The 27,862-nt window shown below is 34.4% G+C and overlaps 1 protein-coding gene and 1 long non-coding RNA gene across 11 annotated transcripts in view; one reads left to right on the top strand and one right to left on the bottom strand.

The window, feature by feature from the left end:
- Positions 1 to 27,862, bottom strand: part of Dmd (dystrophin) — a 2,486,572-nt gene that overhangs the window by 1,137,602 nt on the left and 1,321,108 nt on the right. For all 10 annotated transcript variants that reach the window (XM_004850043.4, XM_087189971.1, XM_087189973.1 and 7 more), the window contains 2 exons: positions 25,188 to 25,382; positions 6,471 to 6,643 (listed from right to left, as the gene is read on the bottom strand). In XM_004850043.4, coding sequence (XP_004850100.2) covers positions 6,471 to 6,643; positions 25,188 to 25,382 — 368 coding nt within the window. The remainder of the gene's footprint in view (positions 1 to 6,470; positions 6,644 to 25,187; positions 25,383 to 27,862) is intronic.
- Positions 157 to 19,064, top strand: LOC147824358 (uncharacterized). Its single transcript, XR_015442456.1, has 3 exons — positions 157 to 4,399; positions 10,244 to 10,415; positions 13,863 to 19,064. It is a non-coding gene; the product is annotated as an uncharacterized LOC147824358 (long non-coding RNA).

Below are 27,862 nucleotides of genomic sequence, written 5' to 3'. Positions count from 1 at the left end.
TGATAAATTCAGGAGACTTTCTTTTAAAGAGTGGTGCCCACATAGTTATCTGAGAGTCTGTGTTGGGCAGTGATAAAGTGTTCAGAGTTCCAGGGTGAAATGTAAAAAATAGAACAATATGAAAAGTGTTTCCTAAAGTTATATTTAATTTGCTTTTTTAAAATTCTGATTTAATATTTAATTTATTTTATATTTAATTCTTATATTTAAAAATGTATTTATTATTTTAAAAATTGATGTGTTTCACTCCAGTACAGCATTCATGTAGAGAAGTACACACAAGTATACAGTTCATAAGCATTTTTTAAAGAAATGAATTCATGTAACTAGTACCCAGATTAAATGACAAAGCATTACCCAGAACCTAGAACCTGCTTCTGACCCTGTTAATCATGACTTCTCACAAACACAACCACTGTCTGACCTCTGACCCCAAATATGCCTGTTTAAGTTTTCAAAGTGGATTCATAAAAGGTGTATTCATTTTGTGCCTAACTTCTTTTATGTAACACTTTGTCCATGTTTTTATTTGCCATTCATTGGCTTTATGAAATAACATTGGTAATAGAATTTGATTTTTTGAAGGTTCTCATGCTGCTTTCCCTATTAATTTTTTGGAGATTTTCTTTTGCTCTAGAAAATCAATGTTATAGGAATCAATATTTTGATTTCATTCTATCTTTAGATAACATATAAAGCCGAGAATCATCTTGAATTAAACCACTGATATGGCTAGGTTAGCTATACCCAAATATCAGACTAAACAGAGCTCCGAGGAGGAATGCAGATTTTAAAATAACACTTTCTTAATGTCAGCCCAGAACCTTGTTGTTACACAATAATGCCATCTTATGGCTGTACAGCAATTTGTAGTCCAAAAACGGTTTCATTTTTATTATCCTATTTGAACTGTATTATTCTCTTAGCCTTGAAGGAATATTTTTCTGAAAGTGTGACAGATTAATTAATGGCTTGATGGATAGCACAAATGGCATGAAAAAGAAAATAGAAGCAACAGAGCACTGTCTCGGGCACTTAGTAGGCCATTTCTAAATTTTTGCTGAACGAAGGAAAGGGCTTTCTTTCTCTAGCAGTAGAGAGATCTTATGCTAGTTCATTATGCTTAAATTTCCTGTGGGTACATTTATAAGCAGTTAGCAATACACCAAACAATAGGTGAAAGTAAAATTGAGCAGTAATACTGATTTCCCATAAAGTTAATAATTATATTACATATACATACATATCCATAAGTTCATTGTATTTGTGGATTTAGTATTGACCTTTGACTATCTGCAAGCAACTAGAATATTTATGGAAAGGGTTCATTTTTAATATTTTAATGATTTATAACTTTCCTGTATCTACATGTTGAAATTCTATTTGCTGGAAGATTATGTATGGAAGCAGGCTCCATAGATAATGAGTGAGCAGTCACAAATCAGTCTGATTTTTAATTCTCTTCTCATCCTCACTAAAGAGTTATGTCTGCTCTACTTTATGACATTTAATAAAGGTGAGTTTTGCAATTATAACATTCGTGAATTTGGTGATTAATGGTGGTCTCAGCACTTATGCCTTAGAAATGCTGAAAATCTAATGCATTTCCTCTTATTTGTAACTTATTGCAAGGAAAACAAGTAATCTTATTAGAGATAAATATTTTGGTGAAAGAAGTCTGTAGAAGTGCTATTTAGTATGTGCTTGGGAAAGTCACTTAACATCTCTCAGATTTAGTTTTATCCTCTATAAAATAGAAAAGCAGGACAAAATTACTAAGGTTTTTACAGCTAGAAAATCCTTTAATATTAATTATTAAGTATCTTTAATAGTTTATTTTTCCACAAATATTTATGTCTCTCCTCCCTCCACTGGAGGAAGAGACTACTTTCCCATTCTACTGATGTCAGGCTTTGTCATGTGATGTGCTCTGGTCAACACAATGTCAGCAGACTTGACAGGCGTACAGGCCATATGTGTTCTTGGAAGATTAGGCTTGGTTCATGCTCTGGTGATCTATCACAAGTGCAGCATGCCACTGACCATTTATCTTTACCCCATAGTAAAGATACACACAGCAGATCTTAATCAAACATGTATTGCGGATCCCAGTTCAGCTGATCCACATCTTGACCAGAGTTGTCTAGCCAAACCCACCCTTGGCAAACTACAAAGCAAGAAGCTCATATTGTTTCAACCCATAAAGTTTGGGTTGATTTGTATAACAGCACTATTGTGCTAATAGATGATTAACACACTTAAAATATAAATGAATCACACATAAAGATATACTGATACAAATCTCATTACGGACTCAAAAGTATTTTGATTAACACTCAAGTTAGCTTATTGGAGGGTTAATCTTTATTTATTCATTAACTTTATTGGTACATTTTAGCTATACAATACGATGACATTCATCATTCGGAATTTGTTCCTTTACATAATCTCTCTTGGTTCTTATTTTTTTCCCCATTCAGCTGCCCTCTCTATTTACAAAGACTTTGCTTCTATTTTTTCCTTTTCTCATATTTTTTCCTTTCCCTTCTTTCCTTTCCCCTACCCCTCCCACTTCCCCTTCTCCTTCCCCTTTGGACCTTTTCTTCCTATTTTACATTATCTATTATACATTTTGATTGGAGGATTAATCTTGATCATCAGCTTGACCCGCTTGAGAGACTCCTAGGTGATTAGTAAAGCACACTTCTAGGGGTGCCTGTCTAGGTCCTGGGGGTGTGACCTTGGGGACTATATCTGGTCCCTAGCTCCTTCTTCTCTGGTGCTCTTTCCTCATGCTCTGCTCCCCAGACGCCATGAAGTCAGTAGCTTTATTCCACTGTGCACTTCTGCAATATTGTTTATGACTTAGAGCCAGCTGAAAATAGCTGAAACCATGAACCCAAAATTAAACCACACCATCTTTAAAGTGTAGGTGTCAGATATTTAGTCCTAGCAATAGGAAAGCTGACCAAAACAGTTCCTTAAAAATTTCAGCAGATTTTTGTTGAGAACCCAACATGAAGGCTATACTAGACATTTATCTATTTGTTCACAAACAGCTTCTAATCTCCAAATGCTTAAAATTCTGCCATTGTATGGGTCTTGGTGGGACACATGGCCCTGGCTCTTACTAAAATAGAGACCAAATTTCAGCGATTTATTTTCCCTCTTCCCTGGAAATTAGATTCTTGCTTTGTGACCTAAGCTTTCCTTACAATAGGAGTTATCAATTTATAGCCCATTAAAATCTGGTCTGTTACCTATCTTGGTCAATAACGATTTCTTAGAGTAAGCCATGTTTATGCATCATCTACATTTATGCATCATCTATGTTTATGTTCACCCTATAGTAACAGTTGAATAGTTGCAATTGTAACTACACAGCCTGTGGATACCAAAATAGTGGTAATAGCATCTTTAGAGAAGAAACATACAACCTCTGCTTATCAGATGCTTCTGACAGACACCTTAATTCTAGAGTGAGTGACACATAAAAGATGTAATAATGTAGATATTTCTTGACAGTGATAGTTGCAACCCATGTTCAGTGGTAATGGTCCCCTTGGTGTAGTAGTGAGTCATGGCCATAACATCAGTTTATGATTCAGATTTACCTTTTGTCTTGATGCTAGATGTAATTCTAGATAGCTAACCTTGTTTTAAACCTGGCTCCAGTTTTCCATTGATTCCATATGGCACTTAATATCCTTCCAATAAATTATATAATTCTATCTAAGGGAATCAGAGTTACTTTCTGTTCATTGTAGATCAGAACATTGAATAGTCCATACACTTTGATTAATTCCTAAGTCTGAGTAAGATGTTTCCATTTCATTCCCTAAAATCTTGTTCTTGTCTATTACCGTAGCTCATATCTATCAGCCCTTTATTTCACTGGCTGGTTGTCCAGAACAGAAAAGTTGTTCAAAGCAGGTAATTAGTCTAATTAATCTCTCTGTGGTGATCAGGAAAATTTGAGAGTGTAAGAATTAATTAGCAGGTATCAAGACTGGAAAAGCCACATGACCATCATTTTCAACATCAAATATCTACCCTTAATTGAGCCATTTTCAAGTATGAGCAATCCACTAAATACTCTACAGCTATTATGTCAATCCTCATAAATAATCCAATGACATGGGTACTATATTTATGTTATCAAAGAGGAGCTGGTGGAGCATAATTAAGGAATTTATAAAAGAACAACACATAGGTAGTGTGTAGCAAATCCAGGATTCCGAAGCAGGTTGGATTCTAGAGTTTCTGCTTATAAGCAATTAGTTAAAATAGTTGAATCAGAAATGAGACTTAAAGTCATGGAATAATGAAAATCTCCTTATTCCTAGAAAACATCTCTTCTGGCCTTTGGGAAGGGAACAAGTGGATCTTCTGGGCTGGGGTAAGAAGCGCTCTGTCCTTTGTTAGAAATGGGAAAGATCTCAGATTTGGGCTACGATTTCTACTATTCTTTCTATGGAATAGCATTAGTTTTTCTGCTTTTTTTAAAAAAAAATCTAGGATTGAAGATGAACTGAAAGGAAAATGTTTGTATGATCCTGTGAAAAGTGAATATTTCATTCCTTACCCAAAGATGACTTGTATGTAAAGTGGAGGTGAAGCCCAAAAAAGCAGAAAGTGTAATCTCTTTAGTGCAAAAGTGGTGGGTGCCTACAGAAGCAGGGTAATCATTGGTTACTGAAGAAATGCCACAGGTTCTTAGGCAATGGTGTGAGTAGCATGGAATTCTTGGGAAAAACACAGACTGGAAGAAAACTACAGAGACAAGAATATCCCGACAGTGGAATGAGCACTCTAAAGCTGCTGATGAAAGTGAGCTCATTGGAGCAACCTACGGGTGCTCATAATGACTTCATGTGGTGTACTGATTCTATAATGTGGTTGCAGTGTAAGATTGTCTTCTCAATTGCTGAGTTTCTTTTCCTTCATCAAGCCTGACTTCAGAAACCCTGTGGCAAGCTATTTACAAGTAAGCTGAGATAATTCTACCCCATCCAGAGGAAAAATACTTTCAGGTGTCTGGGAGGAGCTCCTGTTCAGACACAGAGCACTTACCTTGTGCTCAACACTATATTAGACCCGAGCGTATCACATACATTTAGACCTTGTCTTTAAGGAGCTTACATAAGAGGCAAAAAGTGAAGCAACTGACTACTATGGGATACATTGTGAAAGTAGGCCACATGGAGAATACACTCAATGTGGTAGCCACCAAGACTAGGAACACTTGCAAATACAAGGTAATTTGGTGTTAGTATATTACATTAGACAGTATAACAGTATCCAAGTTTCCAGATACTATGATCCATTAATAGTCAGCATTTTAGGATGGATACTGGATACAACATCTCTGTTGAGATCTGAAGGACAAGTGAGACAGAGAGAACAGAAAACACTTATGCATCTACAAATGAATTTTGCACTGCTAAAGCAGAATTTGTCAGAGTTGTAGGGTAGGCAGCAAGTGATAAACAGTGATGCTGAACAGATAAACAAGAGTCATGTGAAGGCCTTAAATTAATGAGTCTGGATTTTATTGTCAGAGAAATAAGATTACAGTATGAAAGTTTTTACACTGCATAACTCTGGATGAAAGATAATTGGGGAAAAATAGGAACAATCATTGGAAACAACTGAGATTAATGTTAGAAATATCTGTTTCTAGGCCTAATGTAATAAACTAAGAACTAAGGAAGAATACTTAGAAATGGACAGATGTGAGAAATACTAAGAGTTTCCTTATAATTATTTAACAACCAATTTCACTTCCTCTGGGAACAATGAAGACTAACCACAGACTCCAGAACTTTGAAATAAGCTGCTGTAAGCTATTAGAGAACTTTACTACTTTTCGTCTAAATTTTTAGAGGAAAATATATTTTAACTTCCTGTAATGTGAGGTCAAAGATTGAATGTGAATTCCCAAAATTTTAAACCAAAAGCTAAATATTTTCATTAACATAAACGCCAAAAATAAATTTGAATCAACTTAATAAACACTCCATAGGGAAAAAAAAGAGGGGGAAGAGACTGAAAAGTATAAAAGTATCAACCTCTAAAACAGAAACAATTTTCTATGTTTTTAAACATATTAATGTAATTATTACCTGCTAGAAATCTTTCTAATGAAGACTATAAAGATATGTTTTTATAATGTACAGCTATTTATACCACTTCAATTAAATGAGCAAACTTGCTTTGACGTTACCTCAAATTTGAGAGGGTGATGTAATTCTCTTACATAATGTTAACTTCAGTAAAAAACAATTTCTACTCTTCAGTTCATTAGTCTCAGCCATTCATCATTATATGTTCTCACTTCACTTACCTTGTCCCAATGTTAATATCTCTCCATTTCTTCCTCTGTCCTTATTCCATGGAGGGCAATAAGATAAATTCTATAGTTTCTGAAAACAATTATACTTGTTTAGTAAAGTAAAAGGGTTACCTACCCTTGTCGGTCCTTGTATATTTTGTTAACTTTTTCCCATTGGAAATCAAGCTGTGAGAGGGCTTCTTGTAGCTTGGCCCTTTCCACAGGCATAGCACTTTGCAATGCCGCTGTTTTCTTGTTGTGAATAAGGTCAATCCGACCTGAGATTTGCTGCAGATTGTCTTTTATATTCTGTAATGTTTAAAAGTTAAAAGAAGTAAAAAATTCAGCTTTCCATGAAAGAAAAAATAAAAGCAAATAAAGCCCTAGAAATATCAACTGGCCTTGTAATGTTCAAATATCGACTTTTTAAAGTTATACCCTTGAAGTCCACTGATTTCAGCATGCCTGAATCCAATGGCCAATTCATGGTTCCCACCCTGACACAGCCGATCACTCCCTATATCTAACAACAGCCTGCATTTTTTTTTCTGTAACTTGAGCTCTTCTGGTTTTCTTCCACCTTTGTGCCTTCACAGTCTGGTTTTCTGTATCTGCCTTTTCATTCTGGTCTCAATACTGGAGTGCTCTGGGTCAACATTTGCACTTCTTTCCTACTCTCTCCATAATCCCTCACATTTATTCCCAAAACATCACAGAGCTCTCTAAAACAACGATACTCAAATTTATACTTGCAGCCCAGATCTCCCCTCTGAACTTCAGACTAACAACTCCAAATACTTTCTTGATATTAGAATACCTCATAAGCACCTCAAACTTAATATGCATCAAACCAAATTCTGAACTGCATCCCCTTTATTCTTCTCTTCCCATGGCCTGTCACATTTTAGCAAATGTCATATGAATTAATAACTACTCAGGTTGATAACCTTGGATTCGTCATTGACTTCAATATCTTTTATTCAAATGGTTGCATGAACCTGTTGGCTTTCCTTTAAGAATATACTTAGAATTTAACCATTTCTCACTACCTCCTTTGCTATTATTTCTTACCTAGATATCATATCTGTTACCCAAATGGTTCTTTTGCTTGCATTTTTGCCCTTCACAGTTAATTCTTCAAGTAATAGTCAAAGAGATAAATATGAATTGGATCATGTTACTTCTCTGCTCAAAACCCTTCAGTGGCTCCTCATCAAACCCATAATATTTACTGTGACCCATGAAACTCTATATAACTTGGTTATATTTTATCTGACATTCCAAACTTATCTTTTAGTGTCTCCCTAGTCCACAACTCTTCTGCCTTACTTCTTTGTAATCCTTGAGGATGCTAACCATTGTCTTGCCTCAAGGTTTCTGCATTTGCTCTTTAATCTACCAAACACACTTTGCACACTGAAATCTATATGCATAGTTTCCTTACTTCTTTCTCATCTATGAGGAAATATCTCTATCATTCTTTTAAACAGCAGCCTCAATCTCGCTTTCTTTTCATTTTTCTTCATAGCACTATGACTAACATTAAGTTGTATATCACATGGTCTGTATACATCACTAGCATAAACTGTGTGAGTACAGAGATGATATCAAAGGTATGCTTGGTACACAGTAGGTCCGCAATGTCAATGCTTTTCTTTTGAATACATGAATGAATATATGCCCCTCAAATTAACTCCATAGTTTTATCTTGAAAACCACCAGCTACAGATTCATTATATATAAATTAAAATCTTTAAGAATACTGACTTCCAAATTATTTTCTTAAGAAATACATATTTAGCTAGTCTTGCTAGAATTAATATTATTGTTTTTTACATTTTAATAGCTATGAACAAATCAGACATTTTAATAGCTATGAAGACATTTAGTGTTCTCTTTCCTTGCACAAGGAGCTATACAGAGAAAACAATGGGTGAAGTTTTGTTTGTTTTTAAAACTTTTAAATGGGTTGCTTTGTAGTAATACAGGAGGGAGTGGTTTAGAGCACTGAAGAATAAAGTAAAGCAGACTCATCTAGGTGAGAAGAAGAAATATGGTGAGTGGTCTAAGTGGTACCAAATATTTTTTAGATGTTCAGAGAAGGAAAGGATCCTATATCATATTTGGTCACAAGATCCGGAAAGGGTTCATGAAGAAGGTGCAACCTCTGGGAGTCATAGCTGAGTAGTAAGAGTGGAAAAGACATTATCCTTAGTAGGTAATGTGCAAAACAGGTAAATGAGCCATCAGGTTTGGCTGATTTTTTTTAAAAAAATATAGATGCAAAGAGGAAGATGGAACAGGAAATAGAGGCTGGAGATGTTTAGTAATGTGCTTTGAATTTGAAACCAAAAATTCTGTATGTAATTCAGCAGTCAGTGGGAAAGTGTGAAAATAATACAAATAGCTCTCACAAATCTATTGTTCAGTTCCAAATGTTAACACTCCATGGACAACCCCGTTTCATGTATATACTCATCAACTCAGCACTTCAATTTGATTATCAGAAACCAATTGATGTTTTATTTTACCTATAACTATTTTTAGCATGTGTTTTTATATATATAAGAAATCCCAGGAATATATGCATGATAACATCACACCTTCAAAATTAACAAAAGACTATTACTTTAATAAAATGTAAATCAGTTGGCATTTATTTCAGTTGAGTTGGGAAAGAAGTTTAGGAAGGGACATGGCAGAATTCAGTGACCATGTGTCACATAAAGAAAAGGGGTCTGTCCTTGGCATCCAAATGATGCATCTGCATATATGTGTAAGTGATCATCATAGCGAGATGCCTTTGAGACAACAAACTGGAGATGTTCAGTAGGCAGTTGGCATCAGATTTGGGGAAGAGAAATGAGAGGGCAACTATTGTTGGGCCATAAGTATTTTCACATTCCTGTATGATCTGGGCTTTCTGACAAATAAAGAGCATTGGAAACTGAGTTGAAAGATGTTTGAGTGGCGAACATAATTTAGAGTATAGACTATTGTGTTGCTGCAGAAAAGTTAAAAAAACTGATCTCACCCAGAGAACTTTGCTTACATTTTATATTCCAAGGATTTCAAACGTAGGTATCCCCCTCTTCATTGAGAGGATTTGTTTAACTCCTAGAACAAAATGTGTGTCTTTCTGTCTGTTCCTCTGTCCCCCTCCAAAAAAACAATGTGCCAGTTGCTTTAGATAACTTCCTAGATTCACAATATTGGGATAGACATATGTCTCCCTGATCCTTTTGATGAATTAATGATATGTTCTCTGATACAGAGGACTCATGTTTCTTGTCTGGGTGAATATAGATAGAAAACAAGTGTCAAAAATGCATATTCCTGACTACTTTCAAGTAGACCTAGGAAGGATTTAAACCATGTATAAATTGAAGACTAGGCTGGACAGGGAGCGGCTGTGGCAGGCCTCAGAGATTCTCGGATGATAGGCTCTGAAGAAAATTTCACAGGTCAGAGTAGGGGTAGTGACAAAGAAGTTAAGGGTGGATTTTAAAGAGTATTTTGCCTCATTCTGAATCTTCTTATCTATGATGTATAAGGACCGTTTTAGGCAAGAACTTAACTGTAGAAGCAGGTAAGGATATAGATCATGTAAATCATTCAAAGTGAAAATCAAGGCTACACTGAGAACCTAGACAAAGGAAGCACTGTGTTCCCTTGCAGATCAGAGACAGGGGAGAATATAATAGCTGTAGGTGATATGAACAAATTTTGAATTTTTTTGTTCATAACAAATTATTTTTGTTTAAGATTTCAATTCATTTCTAAGGTAAAGCACTACAGGTCAGGTATTAATGTCCGAGGGAAACATGATAACAGAGAAATGTCCTGTAAACATACTCACTGGACAAATAAGGATAAAACTGTTTTCTGCCAATTTTCCATACATAATAGCTGTCTACAGATGAATCTCTGTGGGAAGCAGGGGCAGAGGAAGGAGATAAATCTGCCCAAAGATTATATGTCATGTGAGCAAGGAGAAGAAACAGAAGAGTAACGTATTTCAAAATCGAGGAAAGACAGAGTATCAGAATGGAAGAGGGAACTGCCAATAAGGTACATGCAGGTAAGACCTGGAGTGAAAAGTTAATTTGCCAATAAAATTGCTGATTTATCAAGAGCAATCTCTGCCTGTTGTATGTGGATAATATAAATGTGGGTGGAGTAGATTGTTTTTGACTGTCACCTTCTTTCATAGAAAATAAAAAACAGTTTAACACTACACGATAGTTTTCTGCATTTGACATCAGACATTTAATTATGGCAGAAAAGTTTACTAATGAGCAAACCAAAACTGATGATGGAGCGGATTTAGTATCCATGATCGATTCCCTAAAATGCATTAGTCTCAAGTTTGCCTCCAGTATTCCTTCTTTATCTTCTCTTATTTGGTGAATTTTTGTTATCTTTTGGTGATTCTGAGCTCAAAACCTTCAGTGGGGTTAGGGCTACTCCACTCCCTTGATTATGTCAGGTGCACCGACATGTCTTTTTTAAACACTAACATGACATCTTGCTGCTTCTGTTTACTTGTCTGACCTGGGCAGCCTGATTTCACCAGCACTTAATCTGATTCAGGTGTTGATTCTCTAGGTCATGGACTCTACTTCTGCTTGATTGCCAGTCCAGTTGCACAGATTCATAACTATGACAAGTTTTCCACTAGATGCCAAGAAGCCAGCTGTCTAACTGGATGATTCCTTAAATTCCCATTGATCAACCAGTCACATCTGTCCCAATTAGTACTTTGGGAGCCCAAACACTGAAAATGCATAGCCATAAGCACCTATGGAGGGAAAATTCAATACAGGAAAGAAGGATCTTACCATCCAGAATAGAAAGGTTATCCAATTATGGATTTGATGTGGTATATGCCTACACATACATTCTGTAAAGATTTGAGCTTACAAAGCTTTCTAGTTTTAATCTGAGTCCCTGAGGTGCTGTTAATTCTCTGGAAATCAGTAGAATTGCTTAGAATTGAGTTATGAATGGTTTTAGCACTGTTGGGCAGCATACGGGAAAGGCAAGAAAACTTTCTATCTTAAATGAGAAAAGCAAAAAGCAAAAATTGGGGCAGGGTAAGTCCCCCTGGATATCTAGATAATAGCTCCTGGTGTATTCTCAAAGAATGCTGTCAAAGCTGGCTGGAGTCCAGAAAATCCTTTTCAAAGGACCTGCACATGCTCTTGTTCCCCAGGCGTTGCACACAGAAAAATGGTACATACACCAAAGAAAATTTTGTAGCACTTTCCACAGTTTAAAGTCAGAGATGAACTCTCTCATAGCTTTTTTACTATTTTAGTTTGTCTAGAAATAAGTGATCTTTATAGTTTCTGACCCTCTAAAAATGAAACCATAGTCCCTGAAGTTGCTATGGTGACAGAAAAATTCCCTAGGATCACTATAGAATATAGCATTTCTATTTCTCTCCCTGAATAGTTCCTTATCTTATCTGAAAGTATGATGTCAAAATGATGAAGTACCTACTTTTTAGTCAACTCCCTTCTTAATTTTGACATGTCTGTATACATTGACCTCCTCACTTCTGATTTGAAACTTAGTGAAATATTTACTTTGTAGCCACTCTTCCTGCCAAAGGAAAATATAAATATATAAAATAAAAAGGAATTTTTGATCTCTCGAAGGCAACTGTGCTTGAATTTATATAATTTGTCTTTAATATTTTAAAATAGCACTGGTACAACTCTAGTTTGCAGCATTAAGTTAAATAAGACCCTAATTTAGACACTGTGTATAGAGAAAAATCAGATAGTGAAGTAATTTTCACAATCGGAAGATGAAATCCAAACAGCTAAAATAAAAAGGAGAAATCTATGATCCATTCTGCTTCAATTCATACAACTATTTAGAAAGATTTTTGTTTAAATAAGACTTTGCTGATAACACTGACATTAAAAGTATAGGCCTTGATTTTAAGATGTAAAGATTTTAAAACATGAATTTCCCTTTCAGACAAAATCCATTTTGAAAGATTTATATACAAACAATTTGAACTCAGAAGTATTTTGTTTATTCAAGTGTTGTGTAGTTTGTGCCTTTAATAGGCTAAAATAGAGACTACAGACAATTTATCTAGGGAGCAAAGGAGGGACTTGGTTGTCAACTAATCAAGTTGAGATAAAGGTCTCAAGTAACACTTAATTTAACTATGCTCTACTCTCTATCATAAGGGGGAGACTTCCACTGCTTAGCTTTTCTTCCATTTAATGCAAAATAACAACAACTCCCTTGCTGTCGGACTGCTTCATTACAGAGCCTGCCTTTATCCATCTAAAAGGCAAACCTGTTTATATGAATGCCAAAGTAGATATTGCTGAGACTGTATAGGCTAAGAGTAGGAGATACTGATACCTGATAAATTGAACTTACTCTTAATTGTTTCTGAAGAAAGTACCCTGAAAAAGAACTTAGTGGAGTTTAATGTCTTTTCTTAACTACAGCACAGTTCTTTGCTTTGGAAATTCTATGAAAAGTGCCAGCATCATATCTAGTATTTGAAATAGAATTGTTTCTGCTGTCCCTTCTCTGTAGGAGTCATGAAAATAAATGAGTACCTCTCACATCCAGAATGTGAAATGCAATGCAGGACTTGCTTAAACCTCAGCACCCAATTAATATATGGGGATGTCTACAAGTTTCAAATGTCTTTTCTCCTGCATTTTACATCCAAAATAAGCTCAAATACACCTTCTTGGGCTGGCAATTATTACCAAGTTATGATCTTTAGTGATAAATCAATTGTACATACAAACATTAATTTATCTTCTAAAGTAAGTCCTTCATAATACTTCAAAAATTTTCAAAGTTATTTTAGTCCAAACATTATGAGAAAATTAAAAAGAAATAAAATTTCCAACATATGAAGACATATGCCCATCAACTGATGAATGGCTAAAGAAAGTATGATATTTATATACAATGGAATACTACTCTGCCATAAAGAAGGATAAACTTGAGACTTTTTAGGTAAGTGGATGCACCTCGTGACCATAATCTTAAGAGAAATAAATCAGACACAACAGTTTAAATACTGATTTATCTTGTGTGACAAATCCAAAGTATAAATAGAGAGTAAAATGAAGGATAGATATTAAGAAGTAGGAATAATTTTCAAATGGGAAGAGGAACAAGAGATAGGGGAGGGGGAGGGAAGGAAAGGAAAATGGATTAAAAATGGAAATAACGCTTTTGTAAATGAAGAGGGAAAGAAGGTTTAGAGAGAGGAAGAGAAGGGGACAAAAGAAAAGAATTAAGATGTGTAATGTACACAAACAAATCCTCCGTGATGAATGTGATCGTTATGCACTGCAAAAATGTACTAATAAAAATAATTTTTAAAAACATTTAAAATGCGAGATAATATGAAATTGTTTTAGTGTGTCTTGTCCTAAGAGCGATTTCAATATCTTAATGATATTCTGCTTTAGAGTATGCTGAATTTCATTTTTTGGAACAGAAATGATAACATTGCTTTTTATTGATTTTTCAGATTTTATTTCTCTGAAGGACTCACATCAGCAGATGGCTGGAAGCACCTACAACTCATTAGTTTTCATACTTGTTTCTGGGAGGGAATTCTATTTGTTGGTTCACTAATATTTTCTTCATTGCATCATCTCCCTCTTCCTCCACACTGAGTACTGTTTCTCTGTGGCCTTCATCACATAGCTCTCATTTCCCTTGTGATTGATTTTCTAGGTTCCTTGCTAATTCTCTGAGACATTCATCTCTGTCTTCATTCATTAACTCGATGAATATGAGGTGTGGTCCAAAAGTAAAGTGAATGTTTACATTTAAAAAATTATTACAGTAAAAGACACATTACCACTAATGCCCCTCAAAATACTGCCCCCTAGCCCTGATCATATTTACTCCATCATTCTTGCCACTTTCTGAAGCAGTGCTGATAGTCTTATTTCGTCTTTACAAGATGTGATTAAAAAAAATATGGTGAATGTTGCTAAGTGCTATCCAATAGAAAGGAAGGCTCATACAAACATTACGGTGTGTCTTCAGCTCCTTATTCACTGGACCTAGTACCATCTTACTTCTGGTTCTTCCAAAAAGTCAAATGGCCATGAATTGGTAAACATTTTACATCGATTCAGGACATCGAGGCAGCTTTGACAGTGTAGCTAAACACACACAGGCAAGAGGACTTCCAGAAATGGTTCAGAAAGTGGCAAGAATGATGAAGCTAATTGTGTTCAAAGGGAGAGGAAGGAAGCATTTTGGGAGGATTACCGATGATATGGCTTTTACTGTAATAAAATTTTAAAATGTAAACATTCATTGTATTTTTATTACATCTCATATTTAGAGAAAATCTACTATGTTCCAGATACATTTTATATCCCAAGGATACAACAGTGAGCCAGAAAGAAAATAAACAAGCAGGCTAAATGAATAAACTCTCTAGCACTTAGACAGTGGTCAGTACTACGAAGCAGAACTAAATAAGGCAGGAAAAGAAGATAGGACATATCTAAGTGGCGGTTCAAAATATTAGCAAGAGTGCCATTGATTTTTAAGTAAATACTTAATAAAAATGGAGGAACGAGCCAAATAAAAGTCCTGGGAACATTCAGGTAGGAAACCAAGTGTAAGAGTCTTGACACTGGAGTGTGCCTGAGGGGAAGGGTGTCTGGGGAATGTGAACCAATGACTTCTAGGGCACTACCAGAGAGACTGAAATGGGCAAACCATGGAGGGCCTTGTGAACATAATAAGTACTTCCCTGTGTACTGCGAAGGGGATGGAGAAAAGAGCTGCCATTAACTGCAAAGTGGAAAATTGCACCAGGATGAGGTTACGGTGCAGTTTATTATATGTTGTTTGGACATTTTCATTGAAAAATAGTTATTTGACTTCTACGTGGATATACCCAATCAAAGGTATATCCAGAGTTCCAGGGAGAAATCTTGATTAGAGATAGAAATTTGGAAACCATTGGAGGTAATTTTTAAAATCTCTTCTTTCACATTTGATCATAAAATATAGGTATTTTCTTATATTCCTTTCCCAGCCCTTTTTTCCTTTAATCCCACTGGGGTGGACAATATTTTCCACTCCATGACTTAAATAATGGATGCAAGGGGATCTTAAGAAAGGCAAGTGGGAAAAGAGGCAAGATATCAAGATGATAGGATGGGGTGACAACTCATTTAGCCTAACAGAGAAGGCATTCACAAGTGGAGAGAGTTAACTAGTTTATAGTAAAATTTAATTAAGATATTTGTGGGCTAACAAAAGTAGGAAGGACAGAAATGAAATGGAGGTAACAATTCCAGTCTATAAATTGGTAGAAATTCAGGCAGAGACTTTTGGTTTTGTGGCCATAATGGGATTGTACACATTTTACAGAAAACCCTTCATCAACCATTTAGAATACTTATGAGTTCAGTAGAAAAATACATCAGGGAACACAGTTCACAGTGTTTTATACCAACATATGAAAGTGGGTGGTCTAGGAGGTTGGCGATTGTTCTAATGAAATTTTAATAATTTGAGTATTGGCACACTTACCCAGATTAAGGGTAGAATTCTCAAATTGGCCTGTCTAGGTTGAAAATAATTATTATATCGCCTCAATTTATTTTTACCTCTTTTTTTCTACTTGTCTTTTTAAAAAATTCTTTTATTGGTACATTTTAGGTATACAATACATTTACATTTCTCATTGGGAACTTGTACCTCTACATGATGCATCTTCGTTCTTATTTTTTCCCCATTCCCAGTCCTCCCTTCATCCCCTCCACCCTTCCCTATTTACAAAGACTTTGTTTCCATTTTCTCCATTTCTCATAATTTTTCCTTTCCCTTCTACTTGTCTTTAATTGATCAAGCCACTTTAATGATTCTCCTTCATTAAAATCCATCAGTGACTTGGTAGCTTTGGGAATAATTTCAAGCTAATATTTAGGCACTTAAGACTCCCCCCCACAAAAAAGAGAAGCAGCTGGATCCACAGTTTTTAATCCAAATTGATCTTGCAATGTCTTGCCAGCAAAGACACTTCTGTTTGGAAAGGATAATCTCTTTGCTATTCCCCAGACACATGATTCTGATGTAGGGTCTTATGTTTACTAACACTTTTCCTACAGTAGAGAACATTTTCTGCATTAAGAATCTGTATAATATCGTGATTAAGAGCAGTGATTTTAGAGAACACATAGGATTGGATTCTAGCTATGCATACTATTTACAAACTGTCTCTTCTGATGTATTTGCTTAACTGGCTATACATCAGTTTTTACTTTTGAATATGAATATAATGATAGTGCCTTCGCCATATAGCTGTTATGACTATATAGTTCAGGTTCCAATTATATTCCAAACTCAATGTAAAGCTTCCTCCTTTATATAATTCTTCCCAGCATGTGTTTTTGACATCGCTTTCTTCACTTGGTGAATCCAGTTACATTCATGCCTCATAATGTGTACTTTGGCTTAGATTATGTCATTTTTGCATTAATTACTGCCTAACTTGTTTGTATAACTATGATATGTATAATCAATAATGTTACAAATCACCAGAGTGCAGGGTTCACATCTCATTTTTTTCTACTATTGTTTAGAGTATTGAGTATAGCATGTGACTCTTAATAAATATTTGTTGATTAAAGTAAAACATTGAATTGAACTTGCTTGTGAAAAGCCAATTTGAATGGAGTCACTGAACCTTTATGATTGGGTACATTGTTCTTCAACTATTGCAAATATGCATTCAGGCCTGGACAGATGTTTTGAGCTGTTCAGTTATTTCTGTTTATTCTATTTTGTTTTCATTAGCTATTTAGCTGTTAAGAGTCAAGACTGAAATAACAGTATATCTGCATTTTCTGTCTGACTTTGCCCATGGTTTCCTCACAGCATCTCAGATATCTAACAACAACAAAAAAGTCCTTCCTTCTGAATTATGTCTGCCCATGTCCTCCAGATGGTACACAAAATCAAGGACAAAAAGAAAAACACAAAACCTGCTTTTCACTCCATTTTACTCGAACTCAATGATTCTAATCTGTCAGCAGTGACTACACTGAAAACAATTTGACTAGTCAGATTGTGATAGGTTCATTTTGTGTTAAATTGTGCATATTGTCTAAATCATTTTATAGAAAACCATGACAGAACAACTTGCTCTTATACATGGCCAAGGATGGTTGTATGGAAGAAAGTGCTTTACTCTTAGTTAAAAATCAGACCTATGGTACTCTACATTTCCTAAATTTTTAGAATTGAGATATGCTCTTAAGTCTTGTACAACTGAGCAGGGTGGGGGTAAGCAGGTACACGGAGAACAACTCTAAGGCTACACACCCATCCAAGGAAGCCTGCAAAACTGGTAAACTGATTATGGCCAAGGGAATGTGATGGAGAAATGAGGGCAAGAAGCTCTTCTTTCTTTTCATTTTATACTTTTCTTTCCATATAAATATGAAATCATGCATACCTGATTATTTTTACAAAGAACTAAAAATTCATTGTGTGTGATCAAGAAAGTTCAAAAATTGTATATAAGATAAAATATAATCACATATGCACAAATTAGTACAAATGACAGACTATTCTGGAAATAGTAAACATATTTGGTAAAATGATGCCCATTTTCTAAATGATTTATATCGATATTGGGAAACAGGTTTTCCATCATAATATTTTTCATGGGTGATAGAAAAACAAAACCACTCATTCATACAATTGTTCTGAACCTAAATACAGAATTCTAAATTAAAATAATTTTTGAAAACCCCCCCAAAATATACAAACAAAAAACTGGATATAGTGCCAAAAACTAACACTCTAATCCATTCCACTACCATTCTGGAAGCTTCTTAGATTTCCCTAATGATAAAAATGCCTTTATTCTTTGTCTCAATGTTTGTCAAATTAAATTTTGGGATTGGTAATAATTTTTGCATCAATCATATGTGATTTACAATACAAAATTCTCAACTTATTCTGAGAATGTTTGATGACATGCATTAGCATTCAGAAATAATCAGACTTGGGTAAAAGTAATAGTATCAGATTAAATGGCATGAAATTTCCAATATTTGAACATATTGAATGGCGTCATGCCAAATGACAATGTTCAATAGAATTATCATTACAGAATCACCATGCCCATGCTTACAAATTTCAACAGAAAAATTGATTATAGGCTATCTTTTGAAAACAGCAAAAGTAAAACAATAAAAAATAAACAACGAAGACAAATGTCAAACCTCCAAAAAAATTTCCACTACTGAGAAAATCATTCTTCACTTTGAGCTTCAAGATTTTTACCATAACTTATGGTTCTAAGCTCAAAATTAGAAGAAATGATCGGAAATTGATGAAACACAATTGAAAAAAAAATGAATTTCAACACATTTTATTTAAAAACCCATACAAGAAAACCTAAAAACCAAACTAGAAAACAACTTCTTCATGGTATATGGAGACTTGGCATTTTTATACCTCAAGATAAATATTTTTTAAATGAGTTATTGATTTGGCATCTATAATAAGTAGCAGAATGGAAAATGTTACCCCTGAATAAGTAATACCTAGCTTTGGAAATAGAGTAAAGGATATAAGATTCTCTAATAGAAGTTTTTCTTAAAAGGAAACATTTTTAGCCTACAAGTATTCTCCTTTTTAATTTTTTGGGTTATTTGTCAAACCTGGAAATTAAGTACATTTTATGGGATTGTTAACATTTAATTTAAATTATTTTGCATATGAATATGTTATTAATAAGGTTTAATAATTCTTATGGTATTTGTTTTTAAGATTCTTTATATAGAAATTTGCTTGCAATGATTTCTATGATTTTGGGGTATTTGATAAACCAATATGGATTTTACAAATTTTAAATTTTATGTGATTATATATTTCAGGGAGATGTTTACTCCATAATCCTATGTAAGTTCACTCTATTTTCACAATAATTTTTCTGAGTAGTGTGGGATAGTTATTTTCAATGCTCTGATTTCAATATTAAAGCTCATATATCACCATATTAATAAATGTAGCACTAGAGTTAAATGGGTATACATATACTTAAAGGCATGTATATGTGCTTTTAGATTTAGAAAACCTTGGACTGTTATTTTCACATTTGGGGAAAGTGAGAACAATATCTTTAAGCAATTTAAGGTCTCCAAAATGCCTTCAGACACTCTGTGTCTTGGATAACAGATGAGCACTCAACTTTCATTGCTAAGAAAAAAGTATTAGAGAAAGCATTAGTAGCTGTTGGGACAGCAGCTGTTGGGGAGTAGTTCTATCTTAAAACTGAAGAAGAGAAATTGGAGTACCAAAGACTCACACTTCAGTCCATTTTCACTCTCTGGAATTTGTCTTTATCTGACAAATGAAGGCAATACCCTGTATAAATCTAATTCTTATGCTCTTTATGCCCTATCCAGCTCCCAGGCACTGCCTTAATGATATGTCAACTTGAGAAAAGCAATCAATCAAAAAAACCATTGAAATACTTACTAATTAGATTTTTTTCTGGACAACTAAATAAATTTAAGAGGTTATTTTTAGTGGCTCTATTGTAAGTTGACCTTTTAACTTTTTTTTTCTTACCCGGTTTATGGTCTACTTGTGAAAAATACTTCCTAAACACAGCTATATATTTTGGCCAAAATAGTCTCCATAGGATGGTGCATTGTTTTTGCATAAACAATAACTGAGTAATTAAATTGAAGATTAAAAATGAAATCATGAATCAGAATTGATCAAAATATAGTTTGACTAGCTTATGATCAGAAAGGATAATCTCCCAAAAATTAATTGCAAAGTCAAAATTTCTACCAGCCTCATGTTTTGTACATTTTAACATGGAAGTTTCTGTCTTACTGAATTTACAGGATAGGAATTCTCATGAAAGTCTTGCTGGGAGAATAGAAGGAGTAGGAGTGAATTTTTTAAGTACATTTTAGCAGAGATTGGAGTAAACTGCAGCATGGTAATAAAAGTAGGACAATTGCTGATCATGATAAAATAATGGTAGAGAGAAAGGAAGGAATGATATCCTATAAAAGAGAGATAATAAAGTATAAAATAAAATTCTACCAAAGCACATATAAATGTGAGCTGGGAATGACCACAATACAGGGAATATTTATAATCTCTTCAGTATAAGATAAATTAAAAATAAGGTACTATAGCAATGATTTAAATAGGATTCAAATTGCAGTTAGATTAATATTTATATAGTACAGAAATATATATAGCAAAGCAAACAAACCCCAAAACAAATGAAAAGATTCATATTTATAACTGAATAATTATTAGTTGAAAAAATTCATTTTTCCTCAGAGAAGTCATTTCATGATTACATTATTTAAAATGTTTATAGTCAAAAAGATTAGTTTTTACAAATATGGTAATAGTACACTAATAAGTCACATTGTGTACTGAAATGTTATATTAGAAATTTAAGACTCAGAAGCATTAACAATCAAAATTTGCTTTGAGATTTTTATATGATCCATGATTATTTAAAATAATTGCAATCTTTTTATTGTAATATCATTATATTAAAGAAAAATCCAACCCTTTACCTAGCATGTGTTTATATTAAAATATGTAGATAAATTATTTTTTTTCAGATATTTTGTTCATATTTGTACCTATGGTGCCTCTTACTATTATCTAATTCCCCTAGAAATAGAATAGAAAAAAAAGTCATTCTGCTCAGGGCATTAGTTTTGTCTTCATTTAAGTGATTTGAGTTATTAAATTTGTGTTCAAATGGCATGAAATAAATTTCAAAGTAAAAAGAGATGAGCCAGAGTGTCAGGATCTTCACTGCCAGTACTTCTGCACATACTTCAAGGCAAGACTCAAGTGCAGAAGACAAAGGTCTCAGTGAGAAATCCTACAACCATGAAGGTATCCTCTGCCAAGTTCACAGGATACTGAAATTCTCCTACCTGAGACCCAAATCTTTTTTTAAAAATTTTATTAGTACATTTTAGGTATACAATATAATTTCTTTCATCATTGGAAATTTGCACCTTTACATAATCTCTCTTGGTTCTTATTTTTTTCCCATTCCCCTGCCCTCCCTTCACCCCCACCATCCCTCCCTATTTGCAAAGACTTTGTTTCCATTTTTTCATTTTCTCATATTAATTCCATTCCCTTCTTTCCTTTCCCCTATTCCTCCTACTTCCCCTTCCCCTTTGCACCTTCTTTTCCTATTTTCACATTATCTATTATACCTTTTAGTCCTTATTTACACTTTCAGTTTCTCACACCAGAGAAACTATTCGGTATTTACACACGTGTGTCCTATTTATTTCACTTAGGAGTATCGCCTAAATGTCTCTAGTTTCTCATTCCTCATGGCTTTCTCCAGACATGCTCAAGCTTCTATGTGAATATGGACACAAACTTGCTCTTTACCTGGAAAACATTTCCAGAATCTGACATCCTCTCACTCCCACCTTTGTCCAAGCCACCAGCATCTATCTGTTGTCCAACAGGACTCTTTACCTTTACTCTTGGTCTGGTACAGTTCTACTCTCAAGCCAGGAATCAGTGTAATCTTTTAAAAATGTAATTCAGATCATGTCACTCAGAGAGAAAGCTAATCCTTATCTCACCTGTGGAACTATGACAGTTAGAAACAGGGAAGGTGAGGGAGCCACTCCCTTCCCTTCAAACAGCTATAAATACAACACTACCCTAATGATTAGCATGTTTAAACTGCAGAGGTCATGATGCCCGAGGCAGCAGATTTTCCACACCAGTGAGAGGCGGAATGGGTGGCACCTGGAGTCAGAGGCGTCTGACCACAATGGAAGGCACCTGAAGCTAGACATGTCTGACCCTTCAAATACTCGAAGCCTGCACTATGGAAGGTTTCTCTTCCTTTTCTTTTTTCCCTTTGCCCTTCTGCCTGTTCCTGTTGTTATTGTCCCGTGACCTTTAATAAACGATTTTTGGCCCATTCAACATTAACAGAACCTCGATAATGACCTCCAAAACTCACGTGATCTCTTGCTCTACAATCATGTCCCCAGTTTGCTTTACGCCAGCTATGCCGACCATCTTGCTGCTCCTTGGTTAAGACAGGCTCGCTCCAACATTTGGGCCTTTGTTCTATTTCCTCTACCCAGACAGCAAGCCTGGCTTGCTTATTTCAGTCTAATCTGTGTTTTCAGGTCCTTTCAATTCTATTTAAATTTGCAACCTCAACTACTGCCTTTGAACTTGCCCCCCCCATCATTATTAGTCCTATACCCCCTTACCAAACTTTGTGTTTTCTTTTTTTCATAATATGTATCACTTTGTAATACATAATATTTACTTTTTGTTGTTGTTGCTTGCTTATGTTCTATCTCCCACTGCTGTAATAAAAAACTAAGACATCCAATAAAATCAAGTATGGGGAAGCATTAAGATAAATTCTTTCCATTGTACTCCTAAACGGGGAATTTCTACTTTCAGGACAATATTTCAAATGCTTAAAGCTCTCTGGGGGCAAATGTTTTAACTTGCGATGCTAAAAATTTCTATGTTCATGTTTCCATAAGAGATGCTTTAAAGTAGGATTTGATGACATATCAATTAAATTTTGGCAGATTTGAAGACAATCTTTTTTTCTTAAAAACAGTGCAGTTTACACTATTAGTGTTTGAAGCTTTCAAAAATTTTTTCTTTCAAAATTATGGTGCTATTTCCTATATAATGAATATTATTAAATTTATACATAATGACAATTGATTAACAATGCTAATATTGTCTCTGAAATAAAATACCTATTACATATGTATGTGTTTCTCATTCATGTCTAGTTATTCCTTAGCTAGTGTATTACATATTAAATGAAGATTATCATATGTAAGCAGGCATTAATCTGAATAGTTTCTGTCAAAATGATTAGGTAGCTTTCTAAGTTAATACAGCTATTGAAATCATATGTGCTATTTTAGTTATGTTTTGTTCAGAAAATAATCATTTTGACTTATTACACATTATTTGTGTTGTATTGCACTTTCAAGAAATATGTATATTAAACCACACCGTTATCTACCATAGTTCTATAATTTGATTTGTGCAAAACTGTCAAATAAAATCAACCACAATTTAATTTCAAACCATCCTAACCAGTAGCTGTACAATTTATGCACTACTTTTCTATTTTTACTACTGGATAATGACAATGATGAATGACTTTAAGAGAAAATACATATTAACTGACAAGACTGAGCTCAAAGCTATCCCCCTTCAAACGGCTCGTGAAAGTAGGAATCCCATTTGCCTGCTGCAGGAGAGTTGTTGGGAAAGAGTTGGAATTAAGCCCACAACTGCATCTCACCTGGATTCAATAATCGAGACAAATTAAACCTGCAAAAAAGCCTTCTTACAAACCACAGTAATCAATACTATTACAATTGTTGTCAGCTATAATCATATTAAATTGATCAGGATAAACAAATGATTAGCAAGGAACATAACCAGGGGGTTATCATCCTATGTGTGCCAGATTAAGAGGTATAGAGACCAAGGCATTGAGTGGCCAACTTCACAAGGTCAGGGTCACTTGCTTTCCTAGGCAACATGTCTATGAAAATGAAAAGGAATGTGAGCTAATGAGTATGATTTACATGGTGAATGGCAATGATGAAGTTATAAACTGTGCTGTCAGAAGAAATTAGTTAATGTGAATAATGACAAGCACTCTGGCATGTCTCCTTTGTCAATTGATTGGGGTTCTTTCCTTCACTGTATCCATAAGGGATTTGACTTTTATTTCAAAGTGAAAAAGAAACAGCATCATACTGAAGTGGATAGACTAGTTCCATAGATCCGTGTAGTTTTTATTTTATTTCAGTGTGTAATTTTATAGCTTATTTGATGTAGTTATTTAAGTCAAGTCATTCACAGTATTGAAATACTGATTTCCAAAGCAAATAACATTATTTATTTGTATACTTGTACACACAAATATGCAATGTGGAATTAGCTCCCAAGAAATCATTTAGAGTATAAAAAACTTTAGTTAATATGTGCTACTGATAGCAAACTCATCTTTTATCTGTAATCTCACGCTGTTTGCACTGAAAAATACCAAGCCCTGGCTATACTATATTTCATTTTGAGTGTGAAATGTATGATCAAAAATTATCACAAGATACACATTATTATGTGCATTTTCTTGATACTACATTCATTTAACTTGAGACACCACCTTCTAAAATTTATTACCTATTCCTTCAGCATGATTTATTTGATTTGGTTCAGAATTCAGTAGCATGCTGTTAGTGGTTTGAAAAAAGCTGGACTTTGCTGGTAATCTTTGGTAGTTTTAAAAAATATTTTATCAATTTCTATGCATTCATATCCCATACATTATAGCATAGGTGTTAACATTAATTTGAAATTGAATATGTATATTAGAATGGAAAATGTAAAACTAAAACAATGTACAAAGAGCACAATGGAAAATCTTATCCAATTTTCCTTACTGGGGGTAGAAGAGAAAATATATTGTTGAGAATAAACTGTTCTTCTATTAGAATTTGCTTCTTGAGATTCTTGTCATCCTTAAATGCATGTGAAAATGATTATTCTTGTGCATTTCCTTATTTGGAAAAACACTGTAACACCAAACATTATAAAATAACACTTTATGTTTCTGATTCTACCTCAGATTTCTAAAGCTAGACATCCTATATTTTTAGGAATTCCATTCTGTAAGTCAGAATGCCTTCACTGTGTGTGCAATCTAAGTCAATTGTTCTGGAACTATAAATGATCAGTACAATCATCTTGCAAAATCTAAATGAAAGTGTTTTTCTTTTACCTTCAGGGACTCCTCTTGTTTAAAGAGATCTTCAAAATCTTTAGCACAGAGTTCAGGAGCATTGACAAGTTGTTCCACCTCTGATAGTGCTTGTGAGACGTGAGTGATCTCAGTCAGATAAGTAGAAGGCACATAAGAAATTTCCGAAGGCATATCTTCAGTCATCACTAGCATGGTTTCTTCACGTAGAGTGTGCTGGTACAGATATACAAAATAACAATTGTTTTTTAGCTTCCTAATAATGAAAATTCTTCACTGAGTTATAGATTCCAGTTTATAGCTGAGAGAGGGTTGCAAGTGGGTTAAAAAGAAACTAAGTCTTGTAAAAGGTTATTTATTGTTTATATACCCCTTTTCCCAAAAAAGTGTTAAGAGCTTTTTATAATAAGAGATACATACTCTTTATCACCATGAATCCAGTATAAGATGAAAGATCAAGAGTCAACCAATTGTTAGAAGGGTAATTGTACCCTAAGAAAAGGGTAATGTTTCCAACTGGCTTTGAAATTTTAATTCTAAATTTCCCAGAAATCTCCATATGGGGTGGGTTGGGAGGATCCGAGTTTGTTCTGTTCAAAACAAAGGAACATTTTCTATCCTCTCCTCACTTGTACCAGAGGCACAAAGGTGCTCTGGCTGCCATGTACCTTTCTATTAGACATACCCGTGGCCCAAATCCCTGACATTAACTCAGCTCTTTGATACCGGTTTCTTGTTAACTTAAGCTAATTAAGATGGCAGATGAGTAGGGCTGACTTTGAAATTCAGATTTTAATAAGAACTCCAGAGAGTCTTGGGATCTGAGGGAGCGATAGTCTCTCCTGCTGCATCTCTGCTTTCCTAAGTGGCATCCAAGTGCTAGGAATGTTGAGGATCCGCAGCTCAGAGTCCTTCTGGATTTGGCCAGTAGTTCCTCTTTCCCTATTCTTTATAAAAGCAAGAAATAAATACTACTTGGCATGCAAATTCAGAAAGACAGTGATCTTTGCTCTCTTCTGTCTGCAGTATAGGTAGCGGCAGTCTTGTAATTGAAATTATTCTCCCAGTAACTTTGTTTGGAATTGATCAGCTGCCACCGGCCTGTTGATGGGGTCACCTGCAGGTTTCAGTGGCAGAGTCTCTGGGGAAGTTTGGACAATAAGCACGCTAACACAGCCATTTACTACTGCACAGCCTTTTTGACAAGACCATACTCATTTTTTCGGTAATGTAATTAAATGGACTTTGAGAGCCAGAATGAATCCCATACAAAGATAAGTAAAACTTTTAAGCTGGTCAGTTTGTTATCTTTTTAGTTTGCCTTGCCCACATATTAAAATACTCATTTTTTACATGATATAAAAATTAAAAAGAAAATCTAATTTAGTTGTTTCATCTAATTATGATGTAGAAAATTCATAGAATTGCACAGATTGGCTTATAAACAACATAATTATTCACAAAATTGGTTTATTGTATATATCCAAAGTCTCTAGCATACATTTCTTCATGATTAATGGGATGATAAAATATATACATTTCTAATTTTCATTTTAAATAATATTAGAAGCTGGGCTAGAGTTTGATGAAGCCAATTCCTTATTTAACCTTATTTAACCATAGATTTTAAAATCCAAATTCTCAATTTCTCCATTTCAAACAAACAACTCACCAATTTAATAAATACAGAATTCAGGAGACTATTTGAATGTGAAATGTCCGCTGATACGCTGGGTTTAACACTAAGTAGTAGAGTCAATAGCACAAATCATACACATTTACTGTGACTTGCATGTGTTCCCTGAGACTGGTGACTATGTTGTTCTCAATAAAATGTCCAAGTTAATAAGTTTTACTTATGTGCATCAGTTGCTGTAATCCCTGAGGTAATGATCATCATGTAAAACAGCATATTTTTTTAAAATTTTCATATAACAGTGCAATTATCATTCTTTTTAATAACATTTTTATCAGTTTTTAGAGAGTAATTGTTTATGCTGTTAGGGACAGAATTGGACAACCCATTATTTTTCTCTTTGAACAATATTTATTTTGTTGTTTTAAACAAGGAGATTGTTTTTGAATAAGAAAGAACGTCAAAACATTTAAAGAGTATCTGAGTCTGATCTAAAAAAATTGAGTTGCAAAAGGTTTTGAGGTTTGTTTTCATTATTTTTCTTAAAGGGAAAGTCTCAGTTCTCCATATGGTTTATTTTTCTGCTTCTTTATTGACATGTAGTTTTCTTAATCTTCATTACTGACATTTGGGATGTTCTCATCTATTAAAATTCATATTGGTGCCTCATAAACATAGTAATTTTGGATAATAGTTAGAAAGGAAGTTAATTGAAAAGTCTAATACAATAAAAAATAGGCACTAAATTAACTCACATTTGACTACTAACTTGGATTTAACTTCTTGAAGCCAAATTGAAAACTCAAATTTCTTTTTGTTTGATGTCAGTGGCTAATTGTAATTTGATTTGCAGAGAAGAACTTTAATAAAATGAGATTTACTTAGTAATAATTTGGGCTCACCACACATCTCTGAAGACTGGAATGCTGTGTCTCAGGAAATAAGATCCAGGATGAGCCTCAGTCCTGAAGCAGGGCTCATGACCCTTGCACACTGTCCTCTGACTTCTCATTTGTTAAGCTTCTCTTTACTCGACCACATGTGCCTGTCATGGATTCTT

The sequence above is a fragment of the Heterocephalus glaber genome, unplaced genomic scaffold (genome assembly GCF_053883595.1).
Source record: "Heterocephalus glaber isolate CG9 unplaced genomic scaffold, H.glaber_assembly_v1.0 deba00001547, whole genome shotgun sequence".
NCBI lineage: Eukaryota > Metazoa > Chordata > Mammalia > Rodentia > Bathyergidae > Heterocephalus > Heterocephalus glaber.
The sequence above is the reverse complement of the archived record's forward strand: the minus strand, read 5'-3'. Positions and strand labels throughout refer to the sequence as shown.